This window comes from Callithrix jacchus, chromosome 2 (genome assembly GCF_049354715.1).
Source record: "Callithrix jacchus isolate 240 chromosome 2, calJac240_pri, whole genome shotgun sequence".
Lineage (NCBI taxonomy): Eukaryota > Metazoa > Chordata > Mammalia > Primates > Cebidae > Callithrix > Callithrix jacchus.
Window position 1 is genome coordinate 113,854,050 of NC_133503.1, and position 23,555 is coordinate 113,877,604.

General features: G+C 40.5%; 1 protein-coding gene across 50 annotated transcripts in view; it reads right to left on the minus strand.

Annotated features, from left to right (window-relative positions):
• The window catches only part of CAST (calpastatin), a 115,586-nt gene that overhangs the window by 15,596 nt on the left and 76,435 nt on the right, over window positions 1–23,555 (minus strand). For 29 of the 50 annotated variants that reach the window (XM_078365130.1, XM_078365127.1, XM_035291175.3 and 26 more), the window contains 15 exons: window positions 22,872–22,940; window positions 20,877–20,975; window positions 18,758–18,838; window positions 18,090–18,128; window positions 17,509–17,601; window positions 17,286–17,372; window positions 15,498–15,599; window positions 11,699–11,782; window positions 10,698–10,745; window positions 9,472–9,567; window positions 7,035–7,130; window positions 3,714–3,815; window positions 3,132–3,215; window positions 360–410; window positions 200–271 (listed from right to left, as the gene is read on the minus strand). In XM_078365130.1, coding sequence (XP_078221256.1) covers window positions 200–271; window positions 360–410; window positions 3,132–3,215; window positions 3,714–3,815; window positions 7,035–7,130; window positions 9,472–9,567; window positions 10,698–10,745; window positions 11,699–11,782; window positions 15,498–15,599; window positions 17,286–17,372; window positions 17,509–17,601; window positions 18,090–18,128; window positions 18,758–18,838; window positions 20,877–20,975; window positions 22,872–22,940 — 1,203 coding nt within the window. The remainder of the gene's footprint in view (window positions 1–199; window positions 272–359; window positions 411–3,131; window positions 3,216–3,713; window positions 3,816–7,034; window positions 7,131–9,471; window positions 9,568–10,697; window positions 10,746–11,698; window positions 11,783–15,497; window positions 15,600–17,285; window positions 17,373–17,508; window positions 17,602–18,089; window positions 18,129–18,757; window positions 18,839–20,876; window positions 20,976–22,871; window positions 22,941–23,555) is intronic. The other 21 variants (XM_078365129.1, XM_078365135.1, XM_078365134.1 and 18 more) reach the window with 1 other exon arrangement.

Below are 23,555 nucleotides of genomic sequence, written 5' to 3' on the forward strand. Positions count from 1 at the left end.
AATAGTTATACTGCTAAAAGCATCCACAGCATTGGGACAACATTTCATGGTGCAACACACTTTTAATGGCTACAGTGGGTTGAGGGCCATTAATTTTATGATTGCTCCTGAGTTCCCAAGTTTGATTCTAAGTCACCAGTTTCCATTTATTCCTGCCACCCTAAAACTAAAGAAAGAAAACCAAGAGTTTCAGACTTACAAGAGATGAAGCATTTTGTGGCCCAGAGAAGTCCTCAGACAAAGCATCCAGAAGGAAGTCTTCACTCATGGGCTGCAAGAACCAGGAAACGTATCAATGAACACCACTGCAACCAGGGCCAAAAGGAAAAGATATCCTCAGAGAAAACTGGTTTGCTTACTGGAAGCTGTTCCTTAGACTCTTTCGGCAGGAGTGGCTTTCCATCTTTATCCTATCCAGGGGAAAAAAGCATGGCATGAAATCATTTCACATTTTATCCCAAGTAATGAAACCTTGTAAACATTACAAAGGGCCTGTTATACCTGCAGTTGTACATTTTAAATTAGATCCATCATGGCAGGAAATAGATTCTCTCACCAGAGAATACACTCTAATTAGTTTATGTCAACAAACAGCTCACAAGCACCAGGCATTCCCGAGTCATGGGGGCTACACACTGAATGAGGTATGGCTTGTGACCTCAGAAGCCCAGGGACTATCATGGGAGGAAAACATGAAAGTCAGCATAGTGTGGTAGGTGGTGCTGTGATTGGGGTTTGCAGGGCAGTGTCGGATAAGCCCCTTACTTACCTGGGGGTGGGCTTTGTAGAGGTTGTCTGGAAAATGCTGTCAACTTTGTAAGCCACACATCTAACTCATATGCATGGACTACGTGCCAAGCCCTCACCTAAGCATTGGCAGTACAACAGAAAATCGCATCAACAAAGGCCTTGCCCTCAGGGAGTTTAACCTGGCAGTGAAACACCATGCAACATATCGCTCAGTTTATGTCAAGCAGTAAACGACTCCAAGTGCCACATTTGAGTAATAGGACAAAATGAAGAAAGCATCTGGGGCTCGTTAGTAAAAGAAGATCTATATACTAATAGTAAATCCCATGTATCCACCTACGCAAAAATAAGTAAATACAAAGACATATATATATATAGGAATATTTCACCTGGGAAACTGGTTAAGGTTGGTTTTTGTTTTATTGAAAATGTGAGGTGCAATGGTTTAGAAGCAGTAGGTGAGTATCCCTAATCTGAAAATCTGAAAACAATTTAAATGCTCCAAAATTTGAAACTTTTTTGAGTGTTGATCTGACACTCAAAGGAAATGCTCACAGGGGCATTTTGGATTTTCAGATTGGGGTGCTCAACAGATATAAGGAAAATATTCCAAAATCCAGAAAAGCCTGAAATCTGAAACAGTGCTGGTCCCCAGGCACATTGGATGAGGGATATTCAACTTGTTTCACCTGCTTCCCTCATGACGGACTTGTGCCTTCTGACCATTCTTCAGGTACAAGGGAAAGCTGAACCTGGACTTGCTCTCCACCATCTCTTAGCTGTAAAGGCAGAAAGTTTTCTAAGTGATGCCTGGGACTCCCAGGGTACTTTTGCTCTATACTCAAACTGAAATCCATTTTCCATCGCTGCGTCATCCTGTGTCTGGAAGGGGAGGTTGTAGCCTGCCCCCAAGGAGCTGAGTCTCACTGAAGAGACCTGATGGGAGCATAGTTGGTGAATACCAACACAGACTTTAAACAAGAGGTGAAGCTAGTGCCTGAAAATGTTACTAAGTAATAGGTAACTAATAATGTGTGAGATAAGTCAGAGAAGGATAAAACAACTATAGAATAAAGTGATCAGGGACAGCTGCTTCCTGAAACACTACTACTAAATTCAGTCAAGGGAGACAGCAAGTCACCAACCAATTGCCAATCATGAAGAGAGTTAACCTGCACTTGACCAGCCTCTAATGAATGGGCACTCAGTGGAGACAGAACATGTGGCCCTTAGGATGCTCTCTAGGAACTCTGCAAAGCAAAGTATGAACAAGCCCAAATTAATGGAAATACTATGGCTTCAACTGAATCGTAAAACCCAGAAAGCAAGCAAATATAAAAGTATCCAGAATAATAAACTTTCAACAAGGAGAGCTCAGTCCAGTGCCTGCATCTGCTAAATAAATGAGCTAGTGCGCATGAATGAGTGAGAAGCACATGGATGAGTGAGAAATTTGATTTTCTAGAACTGTTAATAAAGTTTAGTTGAATACTCTTTTAATCCAGGCCTGTTACAAAGATGACTGACATTTGTTCAACTGTCCACAAATCTGCCTCATTTAGGTGACTGCATTTAAACTACGAGATTCTATAACGCGGTCTTCCCCCTTGTTCTGCACAATCTGTACTTTCAAAATAGAGGAAATGGGGCAACTTATCACTATACTCAATGTTAAATAGGCTCTCTTATTTTTCCAACTTACATCTGAAAGTTGCAAATTTTTCCTCATATAAAATAATTGCTGCTTATTTTATTTTAATTTTTTTCATTTTTTACTTCTTTTTGAGTCAGGGTCCTGCTCTGCTGCCCCGGCTGGAGTGCAGTGGTGCGATCATGGCTCACTGCAGGCTCTACCTCATGGGTTCAAGTGATCCTCCCACTTCAGCCTCCCAAGTACCTGGGACAGGCACATGCCACCATGCCTGACTAATGTTTTTGATTTTTGTAGAGACGGGGTCGTATTATGTTGCCAAGGCTAGTTCTGAACTCCTGGGCTCAAAGGATCCTCCTGCCTTGGCCTCCCAAAGTGCTGGGATTATAGGCATGAGCCACCATGCCTGGCCTATTCCTCATCTTAGTTCTCCTATCTACATAAGGTATTTAAAATATTTCTGGTATTGTAACAAGCTGTGGGTTAGAAAGGAGAACACTGGATAGCTTAGACATTAGATTTCTTCTGCTTGAGGATCAAAAGTCTACTTAGGAATATTTTAGCTTTGTATCTGGTGTTCTAACGTGATTAGTAGACTAATACTATTTGGTGTTTGAAATGTGAAGAAACAAGATCTTTATATTCCAGGTCTGCCCCCAAGTCTCTTCGTTATATGTATGAATTCGGTATGAAATAAAATAAAATAGAAAAAAGACTCCAGCCTGTTTACCTTGACCTCTTCTAATCGATAATCAGGAGGAATTGTTTCTTCTTTTTCACCAAGCTTTTCACGGTCTTCTTCTTTGGCTTTCTCCTGAATAAAAATTATACCATTTTCATTGTTAGTATTTTTTTCCCCCATAAAATTAATGCCTGAGGGACTAGATTTGAGGTAAACAAATCTATCATTAGGTTAGAATGTACATATGGCCATATGCTTAGTGTTCCTACAGCCACTTAATCTGGCAGGCTCAGGCACCAGCAGAAAGCCTGCTGGGCAGCAAGGCAGCTGTGAGGAGCAGCAGGCAGCTGCCGCTTCCTTCCCAAGTCCCTGCAATGTCAGTGCAGGTGGGCAAAGATGAGACTCAGAGGCCTCCGGTCTGCGCATGTCATCTGTCCACTCTGGGGTTCAACACTGCTGCTTATTCCGGTTTAGCTTATTAAACAGGATATGCACAATAATAGAAAAAGCCAGCTGTTCATGTTTTATAGAAAATAAAAAACAACAACAACAAATGACTCATAACTTATTTACAGGGGGAGGAGGTGATCAATGATAGTTATTTTCTAGAAGTATCTCAGTTGCCATTACCTTGACTTTATCCATCACAGGTTTTCCATCTTCTGGATCTGCTTCCTTTTTCCCCAGGCTATCAGCCAAGGCATCTACAGCATCGTCTGGCACTGTGCCCTTCTAAAAGTGCATTAGTAGACATATTAAGTAGGTTTTAAAGTAATCACTCCCTTTAAAACAGATGCTATAAACAATTCAGAAAGGCATATCATTATTTCAGATGAAAGGCACAGGTTATCTTTTAATAACTTCAGTTATCAACTGAATTAGAATCTATGTTTAAAAAACGTTTCACATTCAAGCAAATTTCTTATATTAAACACTGTGCAAATTGTATGTTGATACTGTGAAACTTACAAGATGTAACCCGGAATTGGTTTAGAAATAAGAAAGACAATGGACTGAGGTGTACCACAGAGAAGCTGAATACCAGGAAAGAAGAAAGACGTGCTATGGAGATCATTGTGTAGATGGCGCAGGGAAGATTTTCAGAGAGCCCACAAGAAGCCATTCCTCTCCATTTCCTGTGAGACAGCCTGGCTCGTCTCAGAGGAGGAGGCTCAGAAGTCTGTTCTCTTCACAGGGCTTTTACTGGCCAAATGGGATTCAGGGATGGTTCTGGTGACACTGCCTATGACCAGCTAACCTGAATGGCACAGTGGGAACTGTCTATCTGCGGTCCAATTGTTCAAAATGAAATGTGCTCCCACAATATGTAATGAACTATCACCATGCTGGTATTTAAAATCACACGGAACACAGAGCATAAATGGTGTAAAGGGAAAATAAAGAGAATGATCTGTACATCAGTGGCTCATAAAAATCAACTTAATGGGCCATGGCCAGGACTTCTTTTTTTTATGCAGAGTACAGGACCAAGCACAGTAGCTCACACCTGTAAATCAATCACAGCATTTTGGGAGGCCAAGATAGGAGGACTGCTTGAGCCCCGGAGTTCGAGATCAGCTGGCGCAGCAAAGTGAGATCCCATCTCACTAAACTGTGCTGCAAAAGGAAAGAGCACCAAAGAGGAGAGGGAGCCTAGAAAAGTGATTTAGCACCACCTAGTGGCTAGACACTGCATGGGTTTTATTGCCAAGAACTACAAAAAAATCCCTGAGCTGTCTAACCTGTTCAGGATTATACCTAAATTAAATATTAAGAGCTGCAATACTCTTACCAAGGATATCAATAGTTGTACTGGTACCCAAGTCTTATCCAAGCAATCTGAGTTGCTACATGATTTAAGACACTTGCTCACACTACAATTCTGTTTTCTCATATTCTATGCTATAGAATCTTTAGAAACCACTGCTTCCCTAAGCCTGTGCCCTTTGCCAAGCTCTTGCTTAATAATTTACTGAAACAGTTAAAGAAAACCTAGGAGGAGAAGCAGTTTTAAGAACGAAGGAATCTGGAAACAGGAATAAAGACCGAAATTTATATTTCTGTAGTATTTCATATTATTAAACTGCAACTCAAGTCTCTGGGTTTCCTTAATAAATTTTCTTTTTATACACGCAAGAACCACCTAGGCAACACATTCATCTCCTTCCTCTGGTCTGTCTCCCTTTACTCACTAATCTTCCTGCCTTTCTTGGGTCCACTGACCTTTATTACACTTCACAGCTATTCTTTCTGGCTTTCGGGTGTCACAATCCCAGAAATGCCAACTGCCTCAGTGACAGTAACCTTGGCAACCGTGGCCAGAGTTGGTGGGGCTGAGGCCCTGGAAAGGAGGACAGGGAAGGGGAGAACAAGAGCTTTCTGTTTTGTTTTGTGTCATCTAACAATCCAATGCTCAGCTCTATAGTCAGGATAAAGTTGGAAAGGAACAGAGCCCTCTAAGGGCCTGGCAGTCACACTTGGCAGATGAGGCAGATGGTGCAGGTGCAGGTTTTGGTTCTGCACCTGCACCATCTGCACAAGAGTTCTGCTAGCGAACACTGGCTATTGTCGTTTTGACTCCAATCACGGCCTCTTTGCCTGCTTTCTTCACTGGAGTCCTCCTAGAGTCCCTCCTCCTCTTCTGTTCTTTACCACTGTGGCCTGGCACCCATGTTGTAAAAAGTTCTTTAAGAGTGCCCTGAAACCTCAAAAAACTGGGGAGAGCTCAGGTTCTAAGGTAGAAAGGAGGCCCTGGACTCAAGGGGTTTGAAGTAGGCACCAAGGACTTCCCAGGCAGTAGGCAGCCACCACACAGCATCCCAGACACTGTGTGACATCCTTTCCAAGGCCCCTCTTCTCAAGCAACTGAATGTGCACATGCCAGGCACATCGAGTGCTCCACACCTCTGTGCTGGTCTGTTGTTGGCTCACTGGTCTTTGTAGAAAATGGTACTATTTTCAGTTCTCAGTGTTATCCTGCCCTCCACCTGCAGGCCTCTCCTAATCCCTTTGGAAGTGGTTCCTTCAAGCATGTTCCTTCTGCCTTTTTTCCATATAGGAATGATCAAATTATACTTGTAAGCTTGAGATCTGGCCCATATCCACACTACGCTTGAAGACAGCTGTGATCTGGGGCCATATCTTTCATTTCAACCGAGGCTCTGAAATATTAAGTGAATTGTTCAAGGTCAACTCAAAGCCTCATTTTCCTCATCTATCATAGGAAGATGAACAGGACAGACATCATAGTGTCCTTGTGAAAATTTAATGAGAAGACACTGCAAAGCATCCAGAGTGAGCGCACAATATATGATGAAAGTTAGGTGTTCAGAGGGAAGATGTACTAATTCTGTATTAATGAAATATAATTCCATCAGGTATTATTCCCTGAGTCAAATTCTATCATTAACTAATGGGAAAAAAAACTCACTAAAATCAAAAGAAAAACAAAGATTCCGCTAGTTAAATGTCATACTTCTTATGACAATTAGAAAGCTAGAGAGAAGCATGAAAAGAAGGAAAGAGAAAGAAACTGAGTCAGTGTCGCCTCCTGTAGTTGGGAGAGTGGAGAGGAATCATAATGATTTTGATGCATGTTATTTTACCAAGAAAGTCAGTAAAAAGTGACGTTGGGCTTTCTGTGGAAATCCAAATAAGCTTAAAAGATGCAAAAAAGTGAAAAAGCGGGATTATCCACAATAGCTGAGGAACTAGAAAGAATTTCAGAAGAGTAGAGAAAAATACAGTTTGGAGTAATTTAATTAATACTTTAAATCTTAGTATGTGTTTCTAGGACACCCCTGAAGCCCAAAGAAATAATAGATACTATCATTATATCAGATTTTATTTTTAATTTGTCAGAATAAGATAAAATGATGGCAACACACAGCCGAGAGTGACAGAAGGAGGAAGAAAACTTTCTCAAGCTTAAATGCCCAGGGAGTCACTCACCAAGGTAGCCGGCTCAGGTGGTGCTGACTGTATGCTGCACATGGAGGTCCGAGGCACAGCCTCCGCCACAGGGGCCGGAGCAGCGCCCTGAGATTCCTGAGGAAAGAAGCAAGTATTCTCAATAGCTTTAGAAATTCTGGTTCATAAGCCTGAGCAAGGATAGACCAACAAGACACTCTGCTATATTATATGGTGTGAACATGATTCTCTTGACTACCCAAGGATTGTTGAATAGTAAATAAGTCAAAGCATGCTAAGACCCTTCAGCTGCCATTTTTTCAGCTTGGTTTTCTCTCTCACCTTAGGCAAGTTACTGAAACTCACTGAAACTGAGTTTCCACATTTGTAAAATGAGAACAATGGCAGTCTCCACACCTGAAGGGTTGGTATGGGGCCTATGAGACAATGCAGGCAAAGAGCTATGCATAGTACCTGGGAATACAGGAAGCTCAATAAATTTGAGCAATTATTGCTATTATTTATAGTATTTGTCACTTTGTATAACAAGAAAATATGCCTATTATATAATATAGCATTATGTAAAATGTCGTGTTGATAGAAATCTAAGAGCACTTTATATATAGCTATGTAGCAATGGAAGGCAGCAGTAATAAACCACGGTTCTTGAAGTGTAATCCTTGAACTAATAGCCTCGGCACCATAAGGGAACCTAGAGATGTGGATTCTTAGACCCCCGCCCCATATACTAAGTCAGAAACTTTGCAGGTAGAGTGTAGCAGTCTGTGTTTTAACAAACTCTCCAGGTGATCCTGATGCATGCTAAAGTTTGAGAGCTACTATACCGTCTTATTTTATTACAAGAATTAAGTTTCAAGGCTGGGTATGGTGGCTTATGCCTGTAATCCCAGTACTTTGGGAGGCCAAGGTGGGTGGATTGCTTGAGCCCAGGAGTTTGAGATCAGCCTAGGCAACATGGCCAAACCCCAGCTCTTCAGAAAATACAAAAATTAGCCAGCATGGTGGAATACACCTGTAGTCTCAGCTACTCAGGAGGCTGACATGGTAGATTGCTTGCGCCTGGGAGATTGAGGCTGCAGTGAGCCCAGACTGTGCCACTGTACTCCCAGCTGGGAGATAGAGTGAGACCTTGTCTCAGAAAGAGAGAAGAGAAGAGAAGAAGAGAAGAGAGAGGGGAGGGGAGGGGAGGGGAGAGGAGAGGAGATAGAGTGAGACCTTGTCTCAGAAAGAAAGGAGAAGAGAAGAGGGGGGGGGAGGGGAGGGAAAGAAAGAGAAAAAGAAAGAAGAAAGAAAGAAAAGAAAGAAAGAAAAACTTTAAACAAATTGTTTTAAATCTAGACATTTATGGAAGCCTATCCTACATGCAAGGTGCTCAGCAGATGGTCATTAACAGGATATGATCTCTTTGTTCACGGAACTTGCTACCCACTTAAACTTGGTATAAATGTTAAAGAGGGATGAAAACAGCTAAACTCTTCTTTGTAACAAACGCTTTAATTGTGATGTATTAAAAAAAGAACTACAGATCTTCTGCCGTGTTGTGTTCTGCTTAATAAACGTTGGATGGATACGGTTTAGGGAGGGAAAAGCAGGAGATAAAGAAAGCCATATTTTAGCAGAGCCTTGAAAGAATAAATCAGACTTTAGTTGATCTAGAATTAGAAAGAAAGGCCAATCAAGACAGAGGAAGCAAGTGAGAAAAGCAGGGACGCACGCATACTTACCGTTCAGTTTACTGACACAGGGACACAGTTTGGTAGGAAAGAAAAATGGGTCAAGAATATGGTTATGGGAAGGTTTTTTTTTGTAGGAATGGGAAGTTCCTGGGGATAGAAGGAGGAATGGCATGACTACAGACATGCTTGAGAAAAAATGAGTCCAGTGGACATGAAGGAGACTGTAGAAAGGCCACTGCAACAGGGAGGAGAGGGGTGATGACAGCTTCAACCAAGTCAGTTACAGAAGCTGGGAGGCACGGGTTCCAGAGCTTTTCTGAAGGAGTCATTGCAGGACTTCAATTGCAAGAATATCAGGGTTAGGTTGGGGAACAAAGCACATTCACAAAGGAAGACAAAAATGACATGGAAAAAAAGATGGCATATTGGGCTTTTTAATGTACTGCTTCATGTTAAAATAGTTTGTGTCACATTATTATTATTTTGAGACAGAGTCTCATTCTGTAGCCCAGGCTGGAGTGCTGTGGCATGATCTCAACTCACTGCAACCTCCGCCTCCCGGGTCCTGGTTCAAGCAATTCTCCTACCTCGGCCTCTCAGGTGGCTGGGATTACAGGCATGCGCCACCATGCCCAGTTAATTTTTGTATTTTTTAGTAGCAATGGGGTTTCACCATGTTGGCCAGAATGGTCTTGAACTCCTGACCTTGTGATCCACCTGGGCTGTCTTACGTTTTTAAGATCACAAACCTCAAAACCAGAGATTTATGTTTAGAAACATACTTCTGTCTTTTCAGTTGGCTTAGATGGTTTTTCTTTACATTTAGACCGGTCAAAATCTTCTGAAAGTTCATCAATGAGTTCCGATTCACTCCGAGGCTGTAATATAAGAAGTTCCTTATTACAAGGGGACTCTTGTTTACTTCGCAAAAAAGTTTACATGGAGCAAAAAATTTTTTTTTCTGATGAACGCATATGAGGCCATACTTAAAACCCAAAGATAATTTATAAAGTGCATATTTTTTGTTTATCAATGATAAGATAAAATTGTCATGAAACAAATAAATACTAAACACCTCAGTACCACAAAAGTATTAATGCTTTACTTGGTCAAAGGTTCCCTTGACATTTTAGTTTCAGAAGAATTTTGTTGAAATAAAATTCCCTGTTCTCTCCAATGAAGATCTGTATAATTTTTAAAAATGTGATTATTATTTTCCTATTTCCTCATGACTTCTCTTCTGAATAAGAAAATACACGGATCACATACTCTGTTCCTATGACTATGTGGGATGTTGGCAGGAAAGCTCTGCTACCCCTTGTTCTTTCAGGAGAGTGGTGTTAGTTTAGGGCATGTGGAAGGTGTCACTAACAATAGTAACATGATAGAAGGCCATGTGATTCAGACGCTGGGGCCCAGCACCGAACGGCCTGAGGTCTAAGTTCTGGGTTTGGCTTGCTATTTTCTAGCTGCAGGACCTTGGGCTGTTCCCATGGGCCCTCTGTGTCTCAATTTATTCACTGTAAAATGGGAATAGCAACAGTACTGTCCTCATTCATTGAGGACTCACAAATATAATACCTAAGAAGCATTTGGTGCAGTGCTAAGTGCATAGCAAGTGATCAATAAATGCTGCTGGTTAATATTATTTTGACAGTTTACTACTAACTTAAGGCAATACTGAATCCTTACAGAACTTCATCAGGATGGAACTCTAAGTGCTAGCTTAATCTGACTTAAGGGCTCTCTTGACAGCAGTTTCTAGCGTGCAATAAATTTTACCTAGAAATTTAGAGTCTAGTAATGATTTATGAGGAAGATCATCTTTAAAAGATATGGAAAGGAGCCGCAGGTATCAGCCAGGTGTTAGCATCAGAAGGTCCCCCCTCATCTGTACTAGGTTAGCATATAAGTCTGCACAGTGAACTCTGGACTGTCAAAATTATCTTAATTTATACTTCACAGGTCTATTAGTCTTTAAGTATTACAAAAAAGTGTATTCCCTCACCTTGGGTTTTTCTTCAGGCTCTGGCAATAGTGGTTTTCCATATTTATCCTGTAAATGAAATTAAAATTCATTGGAAATGAATGAGAAAATTTTGCTTTCATGTCCGATCAAGTTTATTTCTGGGAATTCTAGGATATGAGATGTTGGCTAATTTTTTACTTAAGATTTACACGAATTTCTGTTTCAGATTTACTTTTCATAAAGTATAAAAACAGGAGTTGAGCTGTAAAAATCAAGATGTTACCAAAGAGAATACACATTTACTTTAAGTTGTTAAAATTTTTTTTTCATCTGTTGGATAGAGTAATAGGAAAAAAAGTTCTCTGGCAATAAAGCTGTAGCTATATTAATGAAAGCTTTTAAAAAATCCTAATTCTCCCACCTAGAGTGAAGAGGTAGATAGATATCATCTATAGCACTGTTTAGTTTTTTTGGATATGAGGTTTCCTAATTCAGAATATTTCTAAAAACTAGAAACTTTTCATATTTAAGCATATATAAGAATTGCAACCATTTTCCATCATGTGTCTATACGCATGATTTCAAAAGTAAATTATAAATGTAATGACAGGAGTTAGTCTACCATCCTCACCATAATAAACAACAACAGCAACAAAACCACCTAAGCTTAGGCTACTGGTAAAACTTTGTACATTCATACCTACCCCTTAGAAGACTTACGGTGGTTTTATCTATATAGCAGTTAGGGAAAAGAATTACCCCCAAATTGTTCCTTCTGAGTTTAAGGATCTATTGTAAGAATTGTTAATAAATGAAACATTTAAATCTCTGGGGATTTTAATGAGCATGGTCACTACTTAGGAAGCCAGGCAGGGAAAAACCATCTGTCAAGGGGTTTAACTGTAGGGAGCAGAGAAAAAAGGGTTCAGGGTGTTCAGAGTTGATATCTGAATGGTGGACAGACATGTCCTTTGACAGTGTCAAGGGTACAGATACAACAAAACAGCTGCCGTTGTCATGCACTGCAGCTAAAAATTTACCGTGGCTGGTTTTAATCTGTACTCTGATGGGACTGTTTCATCATCCTCACCACACTTCTCCCGTTTTTCTTCTTTAGCTTTTGCCTGATGAAAGTGGAGGGAAAAAAAAAGTAGTTGGATAATGCACATAATGAGATGATATCACTTCCTCTGTGTACTTCCTGAGTGTTACAGAGAAGACCAAATCTGGTAAAAGCATCTGGAAGGGCTTTGTAAACTACAAAGCACAAGACCATGGTGGGCAGCTGTGAGAAAGGTAGCAGTGGGTGACTGAGCAAAAGCAGCCCAGCCAGGGATCCCGGGGAGCTGCCTTGCTCTGCTCCCAGCTGCTATGACCTTGGGAAGCCACTTAGCCTTTCTTTGGTTCAGTTTCTTCAGCTGTAAAATGTGGTTACTAATAACCCTTGTCTAGCTCACTGACTTGTGAAGATCACCAGAGAAAAGTAAATAAGAGATCCTTTGAAAACAGTAAGCACAGTGCAGCAGTTAGTTGCAATTATTTTAATGGCCTTCAATTGTCTTAGTGAATGAGGCAGCTATCTAAGGAAGGGAGGGAAAACAACACTAATTTTTACATTAAACCCAGTTCAGAAATGGGAGAAGCATCCCATCACAAATCTTGGGTGATCTATGGATAACTTGTTTTACCTCTTTTAAAAGGACTCCCTTCACTAATGCCAGGACTTCTCTAGCTTACTGAACCATGAACAAATAACTGCATTACAAATAAAAGTCTAGTTCTATAGTAGATCACTAACTGCTAGGACACAACACTTGCAATTTAACCTGCTGATGGGTAGTGTGAAGTCCCATAATATGTAAGAATTTGTACCTATATCAAGGTGTGGATTTAATTTACAAACCAAGGTAGGGGGTTCACTTGGCAAATTCCAACCCAGCCCATGGTTCCCATCTATGTATTAGCCTGAGAGTGTAGTTCTCTACTGATTGGTTAGTTGATTAATTAGTACTTACTGAACATTTTTTCTTTTGATACAGAGTTTCACTCTTGTTGCCCAGGCTAGAGTGCAATGGTGCCATCTCGGCTCACCACAACTTCTGCATCCTGGGTTCAAGCGATTCTCCTGCCTCAGCCTCCCCAGTAGCTGGGATTTCAGGCATGCACCACCATGCCTGAGAAATTTTTTGTAGTTTTAGTAGAGACAGGGTTATCCATGTTGGTCAGGCTGGTCTTGAACTCACTACCTCAGGTGATCCACCCACCTCAGCCTCCCAAAGTGCTGGGATTACAGGTGTGAGTCACCGTGCTGGCCTTATTGAGCACTTTTAATGAGACGTACTGTTCTATGCTTTGGAATTAATTTTACTGTTTTATTGAGAAACTCTCATTAAAGGATGAAGTCATGGTTTTCTTTTAAACATTTCCAGTCATGTTTTATCTCAGCATATGGAAAAATTCTATCATGGAGCAGCACTCCCCACCCAGGTCAGGGCACAGCAGCCTTCAGGATCATCCAGGGTCACCTCTACTAACACAATCTCCCCACTAATCTCAGGCTTGTGACCATGAGAGTTACACATGCAGCCAGAACTTTTATTTTCTTCTCCGATCTTTATATTCTTGAAATGCCTGCACTGTGGTTTGTACATAGTAGGCATAGAAGAAAAGAGTCTACTGAATTGAAATGGCACTAGACTAGGCAGTCACACCTAAAAATGTGGGAGAATTATAATAAGGTATCATTATAGAATAAAAAACTTTTATGTATGGTAGATGACAGGAGTACCAAGTAGACATGGGTCTCCTCTCTGGAGTATTGTGTGGTTTTCCACAGAGAGCTCTCTAGTCTGGGGTGGCATTGGACACTCCTCCAGGCTGATAGTGACCTTCCTGAGCCTTCTTGCCACATCAGACTATCTGGGATGTAAAGAACCCACTAAGTCAGGTACTAAGAATTCAGCTTAACAAGGACTGAAATATCTTTTTTAGAAACATTTATACTTTGTATATGATTAAAAAGGAAAACCAGTGATATGGCTTGGCTGTGTCCCCAACCAAAATCTCATCTTGAATTGTAGCTCCTGTCATTCTCACATGTTATGGTAGGCACCTGGTAGGAGGTAACTGAATCATGGGGGTGGAGCTTTCCTGTACTGTTCTCATGATAGTGAATAAGTCTCACAAAATCTGATGGTTTTATAAAGGGGAGTTCCCCTGCATCTGCTCTCTCTCTTGCCTTCTGCCGTGTAAGACACGACTTTGCTCCTCATTCACCTTCCACCATAATTATAAGGCCTTTCCAGCCATGTGTAACTGTGAGACAATTAAATCTCTTTCCTTTATAAATTACCCAGTCTCCATATGTCTTTATTAGCAGCATGAGAACAGACTAATACAACTAGTACATTACAAGAGTGGAAAAGAAGAGTTCTTTTTGCTGGAATTTTAGTTTGCTGCTACTCCGACGTTTTCTAGAGGAAACTTAATACATTCACGTGGATTCTCAAACTAGTTATTAACATGCTTAATAAATTACTTTATGTCCCCTTTTTTAACATCTGCTTATCTGCTTTTAGTCACTCTTAAGACTCTTTCAATCCTGGGATTTATAACATGTTTATACCCTCCCTTCCCACATTTATTGCCTCACCCTAATTGTCTGTAAGAAGCCTGAGGCAAAAGTGCAATTTACTTGTGGCCCTGTGTCCCACAGGTGGTAAAGCCACAACTCAGCTTGGTCTCCTGACTCTCCCCTGGGTTCTACCACTGCTGCTATGGGCTACTCTAAGTAATGTACATCTCATATTGTATTGTAATTAAATTTCCCTTCTTCCCAATACATTACCCGGTCCTGGAGGATAGGAACGGTTTCTCCTGCTCCCCTGTGTTCACCATCATAAAGTTTATTGTGCAACACTGTGGTCGGTGAGCCCTCCAAGTAAGTGGAAGATAGAAACTGGCCCATCTTGGACCAGGGTAGTCCCAGACTCAAGGCTAGTTGCTGGGAGTCAGGGAGACTCCCCTTCCCTGATGACTCAGAACAGGAAGTGACAGCATTGATGGGGCATTGTGACAGCAATGCTTGCCAGCTCCCCTACCCTGAGCTGATGGAGGTGGTGTGGGCCCCTAGGGATCCCAGGCTGCCTTTCCATCCCCCCACAATACTGCCTTGTCAGGAACGGGCAACTCTCTCCTTTCCTACCTCCTTCCCCACAGAGGACAGAGTTGAAAAATTCTACAAAAATTATAATTTAATATTAAAACTTTCCTACACCAGATATAAGCTTGCTTTGGTTCAGAAGGCGTGTTAAGATCTTGGAGTGTGGTGGGATAAACATTCATCAGCATTAAGCAGGAACTAAATATGCAGGAACTCTAGTTACCGAGTAATTGCTGCTTGATTTTAGTTTGAGACAAAATTTTCAACATCTTTCCTCATGGTGATAAACAAAGGATCGTCCCACTCCTTGTATAGGCATCTCCTCTTATAAAGAGAAGCATCCAGAACCCTTCTGAAAATACAAATTCCTAATTGCCACAATAGCAGACAAACTTCACTATTTCCCTATGCACTGTCTCCTTGTTATCCTGTTTAGTCAGGTGTCATTTAAGCTCTAGCAAGGGAGATTCCTGTTGATTTCAAATATTTAAATTCTAGCTGTTTCACAAGTCAATCATTTAACTATCCCCCTTAGTTGCTAATAAATAAGACACAATGAAGAATGTTCACTTTTACTCTCCAATAGAAGTTGTGCAAGAATTCTAAACATGCGGCATGCATTCAGTTTTGTAACATGCTGACTAACAGGCTTTGTAAATCAACTCGAAGGCCAGTACCTCATCAACTTCCTTAATCGAGCTGAGGTCGAGCTCAGGTTCTGCTTGCCGGGTGCCCAGTGAAGCCGACAGAGCCTCGAGTGCTTGGTCGCTCATTGTGTCCTGTTAAAAGTAAAAAATTATGTGCATGAAAAAAGACATCTCTGGAGCCTGAACAATCCATTTACTTCTTTGTGAAATACATTTTAGATTATAAGATGAACTGTGGATTGGGGAAGTGCTCTAGAAAGGCAACTTTATTTGAAACCTTGCAAAGGAGAGAAAGAAAAAGAACTTACCAATGAGCGGCAATTGGGGCTAAGACACGTTTCTATGTAACAGCGTTCTCTGGGGCACACTGTACCCCTTATTTAGGAAGCTAGACATAAAGCTATAGTAATATTATTATAAAATATTCTTAACAAAATAAAAGAAGAAAATAGCAAACTTTTACCACCCTGTTTTTCTTTTTCTCAGAATGTGTCTCTATAAAGGCTTCTGACAACCTTTAGCAAAACAGCTAAGCTTAGGAAGCAGGGAAGCCTGAAGTGGCCCTCCGCTGCCTTCTCTGAAGGCACGATGGCTGATCGTTGTAGGAACTCCCACTCTCAGGGGTGTGGTGCTCACCACTGTGCGCCAGCCTGCCAGATAAAAATAAACTGTCCACTCCAGGAGGGGAGCGGCACAAGCGGCTCTGATAGAAACTGTTCCTTAGCATTATCTTGACTGTAGAGGAGATATGTGTTCCCAGCCAGCACAGAGCAGCAGGATTGCCTTTTGGGATTTGTGAGAATGATGTCATAGTGAAATACAGTTGAGAGTGGTGGGCAGTACCAGTGTCCCTCTAGTGATCCTCAGGGCTCAAAGTCCCTTAGAAAATCAAACTTGAGGCCAGCTGCGATGGCTCATGCCTGTAATCCCAGTAGTCTGGGAGGCCGAGGTGGGTAGACCACGAGGTCAGGAGTTCAAGACCAGACTGGCCAAGATGGTGAAACCTTGTCTCTACTAAAAATACAAAAATTAGCCGGGCGTGGTGGCAGGACCTGTAATCCTAGTTACTTGGAAGGCTGAGGCAAAGAATTGCTTGAACCCGGGAGGCAGAGGTTGCAGTGAACCGAGATTGCACTGCAGCACTCTGCCTGGGTGATAGAGCGAGATTCCATCTCAAAAAAAAGAAAAAAGAAAATCAAACTTGAAGGTTTCTTGTTCCGAGAGTGCCAGTTCAATTTCTCTGGTTTCTGCCCTTCTCTGTATCATGGTGAGATGGTCTTGGATCATGACCATTTTGACAACTGTGCTAAAATCATCCGCAAGCAGTTGTAGAAACACACAAGGGGCCAGGCGCGGTGGCTCAAGCCTGTAATCCCAGCACTTTGGGAGGCCAAGGCAGGTGGATCATGAGGTCAAGAGATCGAGACCATCTTGGTCAACATGATGAAACCCCGCCTCTACTAAAAATACAAAAAATTAGCTGGGCATGGTGGCGCGGGCCTGTAATCCCAGCTACTCAGGAGGCTGAGGCAGGAGAATTGCTTGAACCCAGGAGGTGGAGGTTGCGGTGAGCTGAGATCGCGCCATTGCACTCCAGCCTGGGTAACAAGAGCGAAACTCCATCTCAAAAAAAAAAGAAACACACAAGGCTTGCCTGGAGATGAACAATAGAACCCTCATTGGCTTCAGCATTCCAGACAGACCCAAGAGGGAAAAGATCATGGCTTCTCATCACACGTAATGTGCTACTGGCAGTATCCTGAATGAGCCAGATCAGGCTCAGGAAAGCAACTGCTGTCAGGTAGACTGTGCCTATACCTTTTCCACCTTTCTTTTCTTCTCTTGGGGTGGAGCAGCACTTTTGATTATACCTGCTGACTGAGCTTTTAAAACTTCTGTAGATTTCTGAAAAATAAAATACAAAAGATTAGATTGACAGATGAGGAAAGTTTAACTGTAACAGCCAGAACTAAAAAGTTACTATTCTTTTAAAGTTTAACAGTTTCTAACAAGTTTCCCTTAACAACAGTAAAAACAATACCTCCTTTTCAGTTTTCTTTCCAGCAGCTGTAGGCGACCCACAGGTGAAGTCGGATGACAAGGCATCTATAGCATCATCTGGCCCCATGGGTTTCTAAAGAAACAGGCACAATGATGAGTGACTTATGGAAACCACTCAAGGGGAAGAATGGATTGCGAACCTAGCAAATGAAGGAATCACTTTTGCGATTCCTTTGCTACCAAATGAGATGTGTTAATGCAACAACAGAGATCAAAGTGTATGTTCTGAAGACAGTGGCTACTCGCTAAGTATTATTTTCCACTTCCTCCTTTCTAAAGGAGCTACATGTTAGAGTATTCTCATTCTATCATTATGAACATGCATTCTATCCTAATACTTTCTTGCTTTCATTCCCCTTCCCCTCAGAAACCCTACTTATGAGACTAAGGAGCACTGAGACAACACTCACACCAACCCCTTTCTCTGAACACACAGCAACTCCATTTGATTTGGAGACGAGTTAAGTCATAATCCTCAAATACAGAATTGATAGCCCTGTTCCCTTAATCAAAAATATAAAAAATATTAATTTAGATCAGAAGACATTTATGTAAACTCACCGAAGAGTCTGGAGGAGGCCCTCTGATCCCTTCCTTTTTCTGAAACAAATATCAATTTGATGACGTTGAGAAGGTGGACTCAATCCTTAAGATTGGCCAAATGTATTTCTTGTTGTGGGCTGAATTGTGCCCCTCATTCCAGATTTATATGTTGAAGTCCTAACCCCAGTACCTCAGAACGAGACCTGATTTTCAGATTTATTTTTTATAGAAATAACCAAGTAAAGGTGAAGTAATTAGGGTGGGCCCTACTCCAATATGATGATGCATGTCCTTATAAAAAGGAGAAATTTGGACCCAGAGATACGCACAGAGACACAGAAGGAAGACGGTATGAGGAGACGCAGAGGGAAGATGCCCATCTATAAGCCAAACAGAGGCTCTGAAGATACCTTTCCCTCACAGCCCTCAAGGGACCCAGCCCTGCTGACACCTTGATTCTAGACTTCCAGCCTCCAGAACTGTGTGACAATCAATCTCTTGTTTATATCCCTGGTCTGTGGTACTTGGTTACAGCAGCCCCAGCCAATCGATACAGTGAGCTTCATAGTAATGACAATTTCACATGCACTATTATATTTTCTAACTTTTAAACATTGTGAAAATACTAATACAAAATTATATTCTAAAAAGGAAAGTGAAATAAAAGTAAATGGTTATTTACTTACAGCCAAGAGTTCCCTATATTTTGGTGGAATTGTGACTTCTCTTTTACCCAATTCCTCTATGTAGGTGGAGCTCATTGGATCCTGGAACAAAATCATACACATGGGGACAATACGTAATTAATTAGCTGAGAATGTTATATGCATATTCTGAAACTAAAACACTATTCCATTATTAATTTATGGAAGTATAAATCATTAAGAAGCCAATACTTTACATAACTAAATTTCTAAGTTTACACAAACACCCATATTTAATTGGCTTACCTCACGTAATGCTAGAAACTATTCAAAATACTAAAGTTGATTGCTAAATACATTTTGCTTTCAAATGCTTTCATTATCTAATGTTTCCAATTGATACAAAAGAATAGTTAATAAGATAACGAGCTTCTGTATAATCCAATACCCAACTGTATCAGATTTGTAATTTCTGAGAAAACAAAACCACAGATAGAGTAGATGTCTTCTGTTTAACATTCTGAAACCTAATTCTCTTTCCTTGTTAATCAGAAATAGTCACCATCTTGAACTTTAGCATGTCAATTTAGTTATTTGAGAACAATTTCTACATACGTAGGTATCCATAAACAATTTCCAGCATTACTTTCCTTATTTTCCAATGTTATATAAATGGTATAATATTCTACATACCAGTCTGCATTATTTTTATTCAAAATTATGTTTTTATTATGTATCCATGTTGATAGATGAATAATCCATTTTAACCACTATAAATCACTGAATTTTATGTTTCCAAACTTTTGACCATTTCTTGTAACTCCTTGCACACATGGGCAAGGCTCTTTTCTGGGAAACTCCCTAGAGGTGGACTTACTGGTTGAAGGGAATACTCATCATGAACACCCACCAGCTATAGGAAAGCTACAGGAATTGTCAGACTTTCACACTTTTGCTAATCTCATATATGCAAAGTAGTGTTAATTCCATGTTTTAATATCATTCTCCTAATTTCTAGAGAGAGTTCCATTTACTCGTTTATTGGCCAGTCAAGTTTTCTCCCAATTTTCCATTGGGTTGCGTTTTTGTTTTTAATTCTTTATAAATTCTAGAAACAAATCTTTTGTTATATCTGTTATAAAATATTTTTGTCTAGTCTATGGCATATCTTTTTATTTATTTTTATTTTTTGAGACAGAGTTTCGTTCTTGTTGCCTAGGCTAGAGTATAATGGCAAGGTCCGCGCTCACTGCGACCTCCACCTCCAGGGTTCAAGCAGTTCTCCTGCCTTAGCCTCCTGAGTAGCTAGGATCACAGGCATCTGCCACCACACCTGATTAATTTTTTTGTATTTTTAGTAGAGACAGGGTTTCATCATGTTGGCCAGGCTGGTCTCGAACTGCTCCACCTTGGTCTCCCAAAGTGCTGGGATTACAGGTGCAAGCCACCATGTCTGGCCAGCATGTCTTTTTTTTTAATACCAAGGAAAATATAATTTTAGGAATTAGGAATAGGGATAAACTGAGGGTGGTAAATATTGAGAAACTAAAACAAGTTCTAGTCTGTTCTACTTAAATCTTGAGGATGGAAAATAAGTCTTTGTGATCTAGTAGGCTGTATCCCAGTGTCAATCTTAACACAACGATAAATGTTTGCTAACTCAATGTTATAATGCAGCTGCCAAACAACAAACCATTTCCATCCCTGACATTAGTTTTTAGTTGCTGTCTTGATACTGACATCATCCTGTTTCTATGCAAATGACAGAATACTAGGTATCCCTTTTTTTTTTTGAGACAGAGTCTGGCTTTGTTGCCCAAGCTGGAGTGCAGTGGTACGATCTCAGCTCACTGCAACCTCTGCCTCCTGGGTTCAAGCAATTCTCCTGCCTCAGTTTCCCAAGTAGGTAGGATTACAGGCATGTATCACCACACCCAGCTAACTTTTGTATTTTTAGTAGGGACAGTGTTTTACCATGTTGGCCAGGCTGATCTCTAACTCCTGATCTCAAGTGATCTGCCCACCTTGGCCACCCAAAGTGCTGGGATTACAGGTGTGAGCCACCATGCCTGGCCTCGCTAGAGATTCTTTTGTACTTCATGACCATGGCCTTATTTGCTCTCCTACTCACTGAATTTTTATAGATATCAAGATCACATACTGAAACTTCTGGTCCAGTATACGTTGTATTTTCTTCTTCGGTTTCTTCAGGTCCTCCTAAAGTGTCTATTAAGTCATCCAAAGCAGCATTCATGTCTGACTGGAAAAGAAAGAGCAGATATTTAAATGTTATTTGTTATACATATTTCACTTTTAGTTTAACCACAAAAAAGCCATTCTGTGTAGAAAAACACCAAACGCCAAAAGTTCTTCAAATAGTTCTCCTAAATAGTTAAAATCTGATCTCTAACAGACTTTACTATTTCTCAAAGTACAAATTCTGGGCTGGAAAGATAAAAAGCTACATTCAGATAAGAAGCACAGTTTCAACAAGTCTAAAGGCATTACATACATGAACAAATGTGCAAGTTCATTAAAGCTGCCAGTCCAATGCACTGACAGTTAAAAAAGCAAAAAAAAAAAAAACCCAAAAAACAAAACAAAATACAGGGAATTATAACCACGTTGCTTTAAGCGATAAGGGAAATGCTAGATATTTATTGCTTATCAACTGTTTTCCAGAATTCAGATAAAGAACCCCTAAAAATCTCTATATGGTATCTCTTCCAAATAGAATCTGTTTCATAAGGGAATCACTCTGTATTATTCCATTCATGGTTTTTGGTTATTGCTTACCTGAAGAGGTTCATAAAACAGAAATTACCTGAGACATTAAACTTACAAGAACTCACAAGTTTACTCTGTTAATATTGGCTTAAATCGGTATAATTGATATGGTTGGCTAGAGTCTTCACCCAAGTCTCATCTCATCTCAAATTGTAATCCCCATGTGTCAAGGGAGGGATGATAATCCCCACATGTCGAGGAAGGGAGGTGATTAGATCATGGGGGTGATTGTCCCATGCTGTTTTCATGATAGTGGGTTCTCATGAGATCTAATTGTTTTCTAAGTATGTGACAGTTCCTCCTTCGCATGCTCTCTCTCCTGCTGCCTTGTGGAAGAAGGTGACTGCTTCCCCTTTCACCATGATTATAAGTTTCCTGAGGCCTCCCAAGCCATGCTTGGGAGTCAATTAAACCTCTTTTATTCTTTTTTTTTTTTTTTTTTTGAGACAGATTCTCACTCTGTTGCCCAGGCTGGAATGCAGTGCCATGATCTTGGCTCACTGCAACCTCTGCCTCCCAGGTTCAAGTGATTCTCCTGCCTCAGCCTCCCAAATAGCTGGGACTAGAGGCACACACCACCGCACCCAGCTAATTTTCGTGTTTTTAGTAGAGATGGGGTTTCACCAAGTTGGCCAGGATGGTGTCAATCTTGACCTGTGATCCACCTGCCTTGGCCTCCCAAAGTGCTGGGATAACAGGCCTGAGCCACCATGCTCAGCCTAAACCTCTTTTCTTTATAAATTACCCAGTTTCAGGAAAGTTCTTTATAATAGTGTAAAACTGACTAATACAATAATAAATGAGCATACCTCTATTTTTTATGTTAATGATGACTTGTTATGAACAGTAACTTGTATCTAAAGGAGAAAACAACAATCTAGAAAAAGACCTTGTATTATTTGATTTAGATAAAAAATAATTATTTCAATTGTTTTTTTCAACTACCATATTCACATGACAATTTTAGGACTCTCCTGATTATGGAAATGTGAAATACAATTTGAAGGCTGTTATGTTTAGACTGATTCTTTTAGGAATTTCAGAATAAAGAAGTACCTGACCTCTTCAGTAATACCAGTGGTTAAATAAAGTGTATTTTCATGAGAGAAACTGGAATGTAAACACCACGGGCTGAAACTGGAGTTTTTTTTTTTTAAAAAGGGGTTATAATATCAAGTGTTACAAACATGATGTGTGTGTGAAAATCATACTTCCAACCACACTTTCAATATTAGCTTGAAACAATAATTCATTAAAATGGTCCTTTAAATCGCCCCCTCATATTATTTGCCCACAAGAAATCAGATTAGGATAAACATAGAGCATATGGGTAACTATTTCATGTAAAAGGACACTGCTGTCTTCGTACCTTTCCCGACGGTTTATCTGGTTTAGATTCAACTGGCACAGCTGGAGTTAATGATTTCTTTTCTTTTTTCTGGTGAGAATTGAGAAATTAAAAACTCCTTCTCACATACCTTAATAAAACTCAATACTATTACAATTTTTAAAATAAATTCATTCTATTAATAGCACTGATCATACACTGAACATTTGCTCTGCAGCAGACACTGTGCTGTATGTTTTCTATGCTTTTTCAGAAGGGCTTCAGTAATATTAGCCTCATTTAGTGATGGGCAAAGCAAGGCTCAGATTGGGCCACTTTCCTCAGGTTACACAGTAAGGGACAAAATAAAGATTTTAATCCAAGACTGTTTCTTTCTTTGCTGTTTTTCTGCAGGACCCACAGCCAGTCTTTGTAGCATCCATGAATTCTTTCTGTAGGCTGCCAGAAACACTTGCTCTCTGGGTCTTTGCCCTCACATATCAAGACCTCTATATCCCTCAGTTCGGCATCTCATCACCCCCTCTTTCCTTAAAATGAGTTCAATGCACATCATTGCTTCCATTGCTCTATCAAACATTGCAAATAACTTTCCATTCTGCAGTTTCCATGCTTTTATTCAGATGTAATCTCTGAAGTTTGACCCTTGGAGCATCTCTCCCTCCCAGCTGCCGTCCTTCAGCACCATTCTGATCCTACTGTGGCATC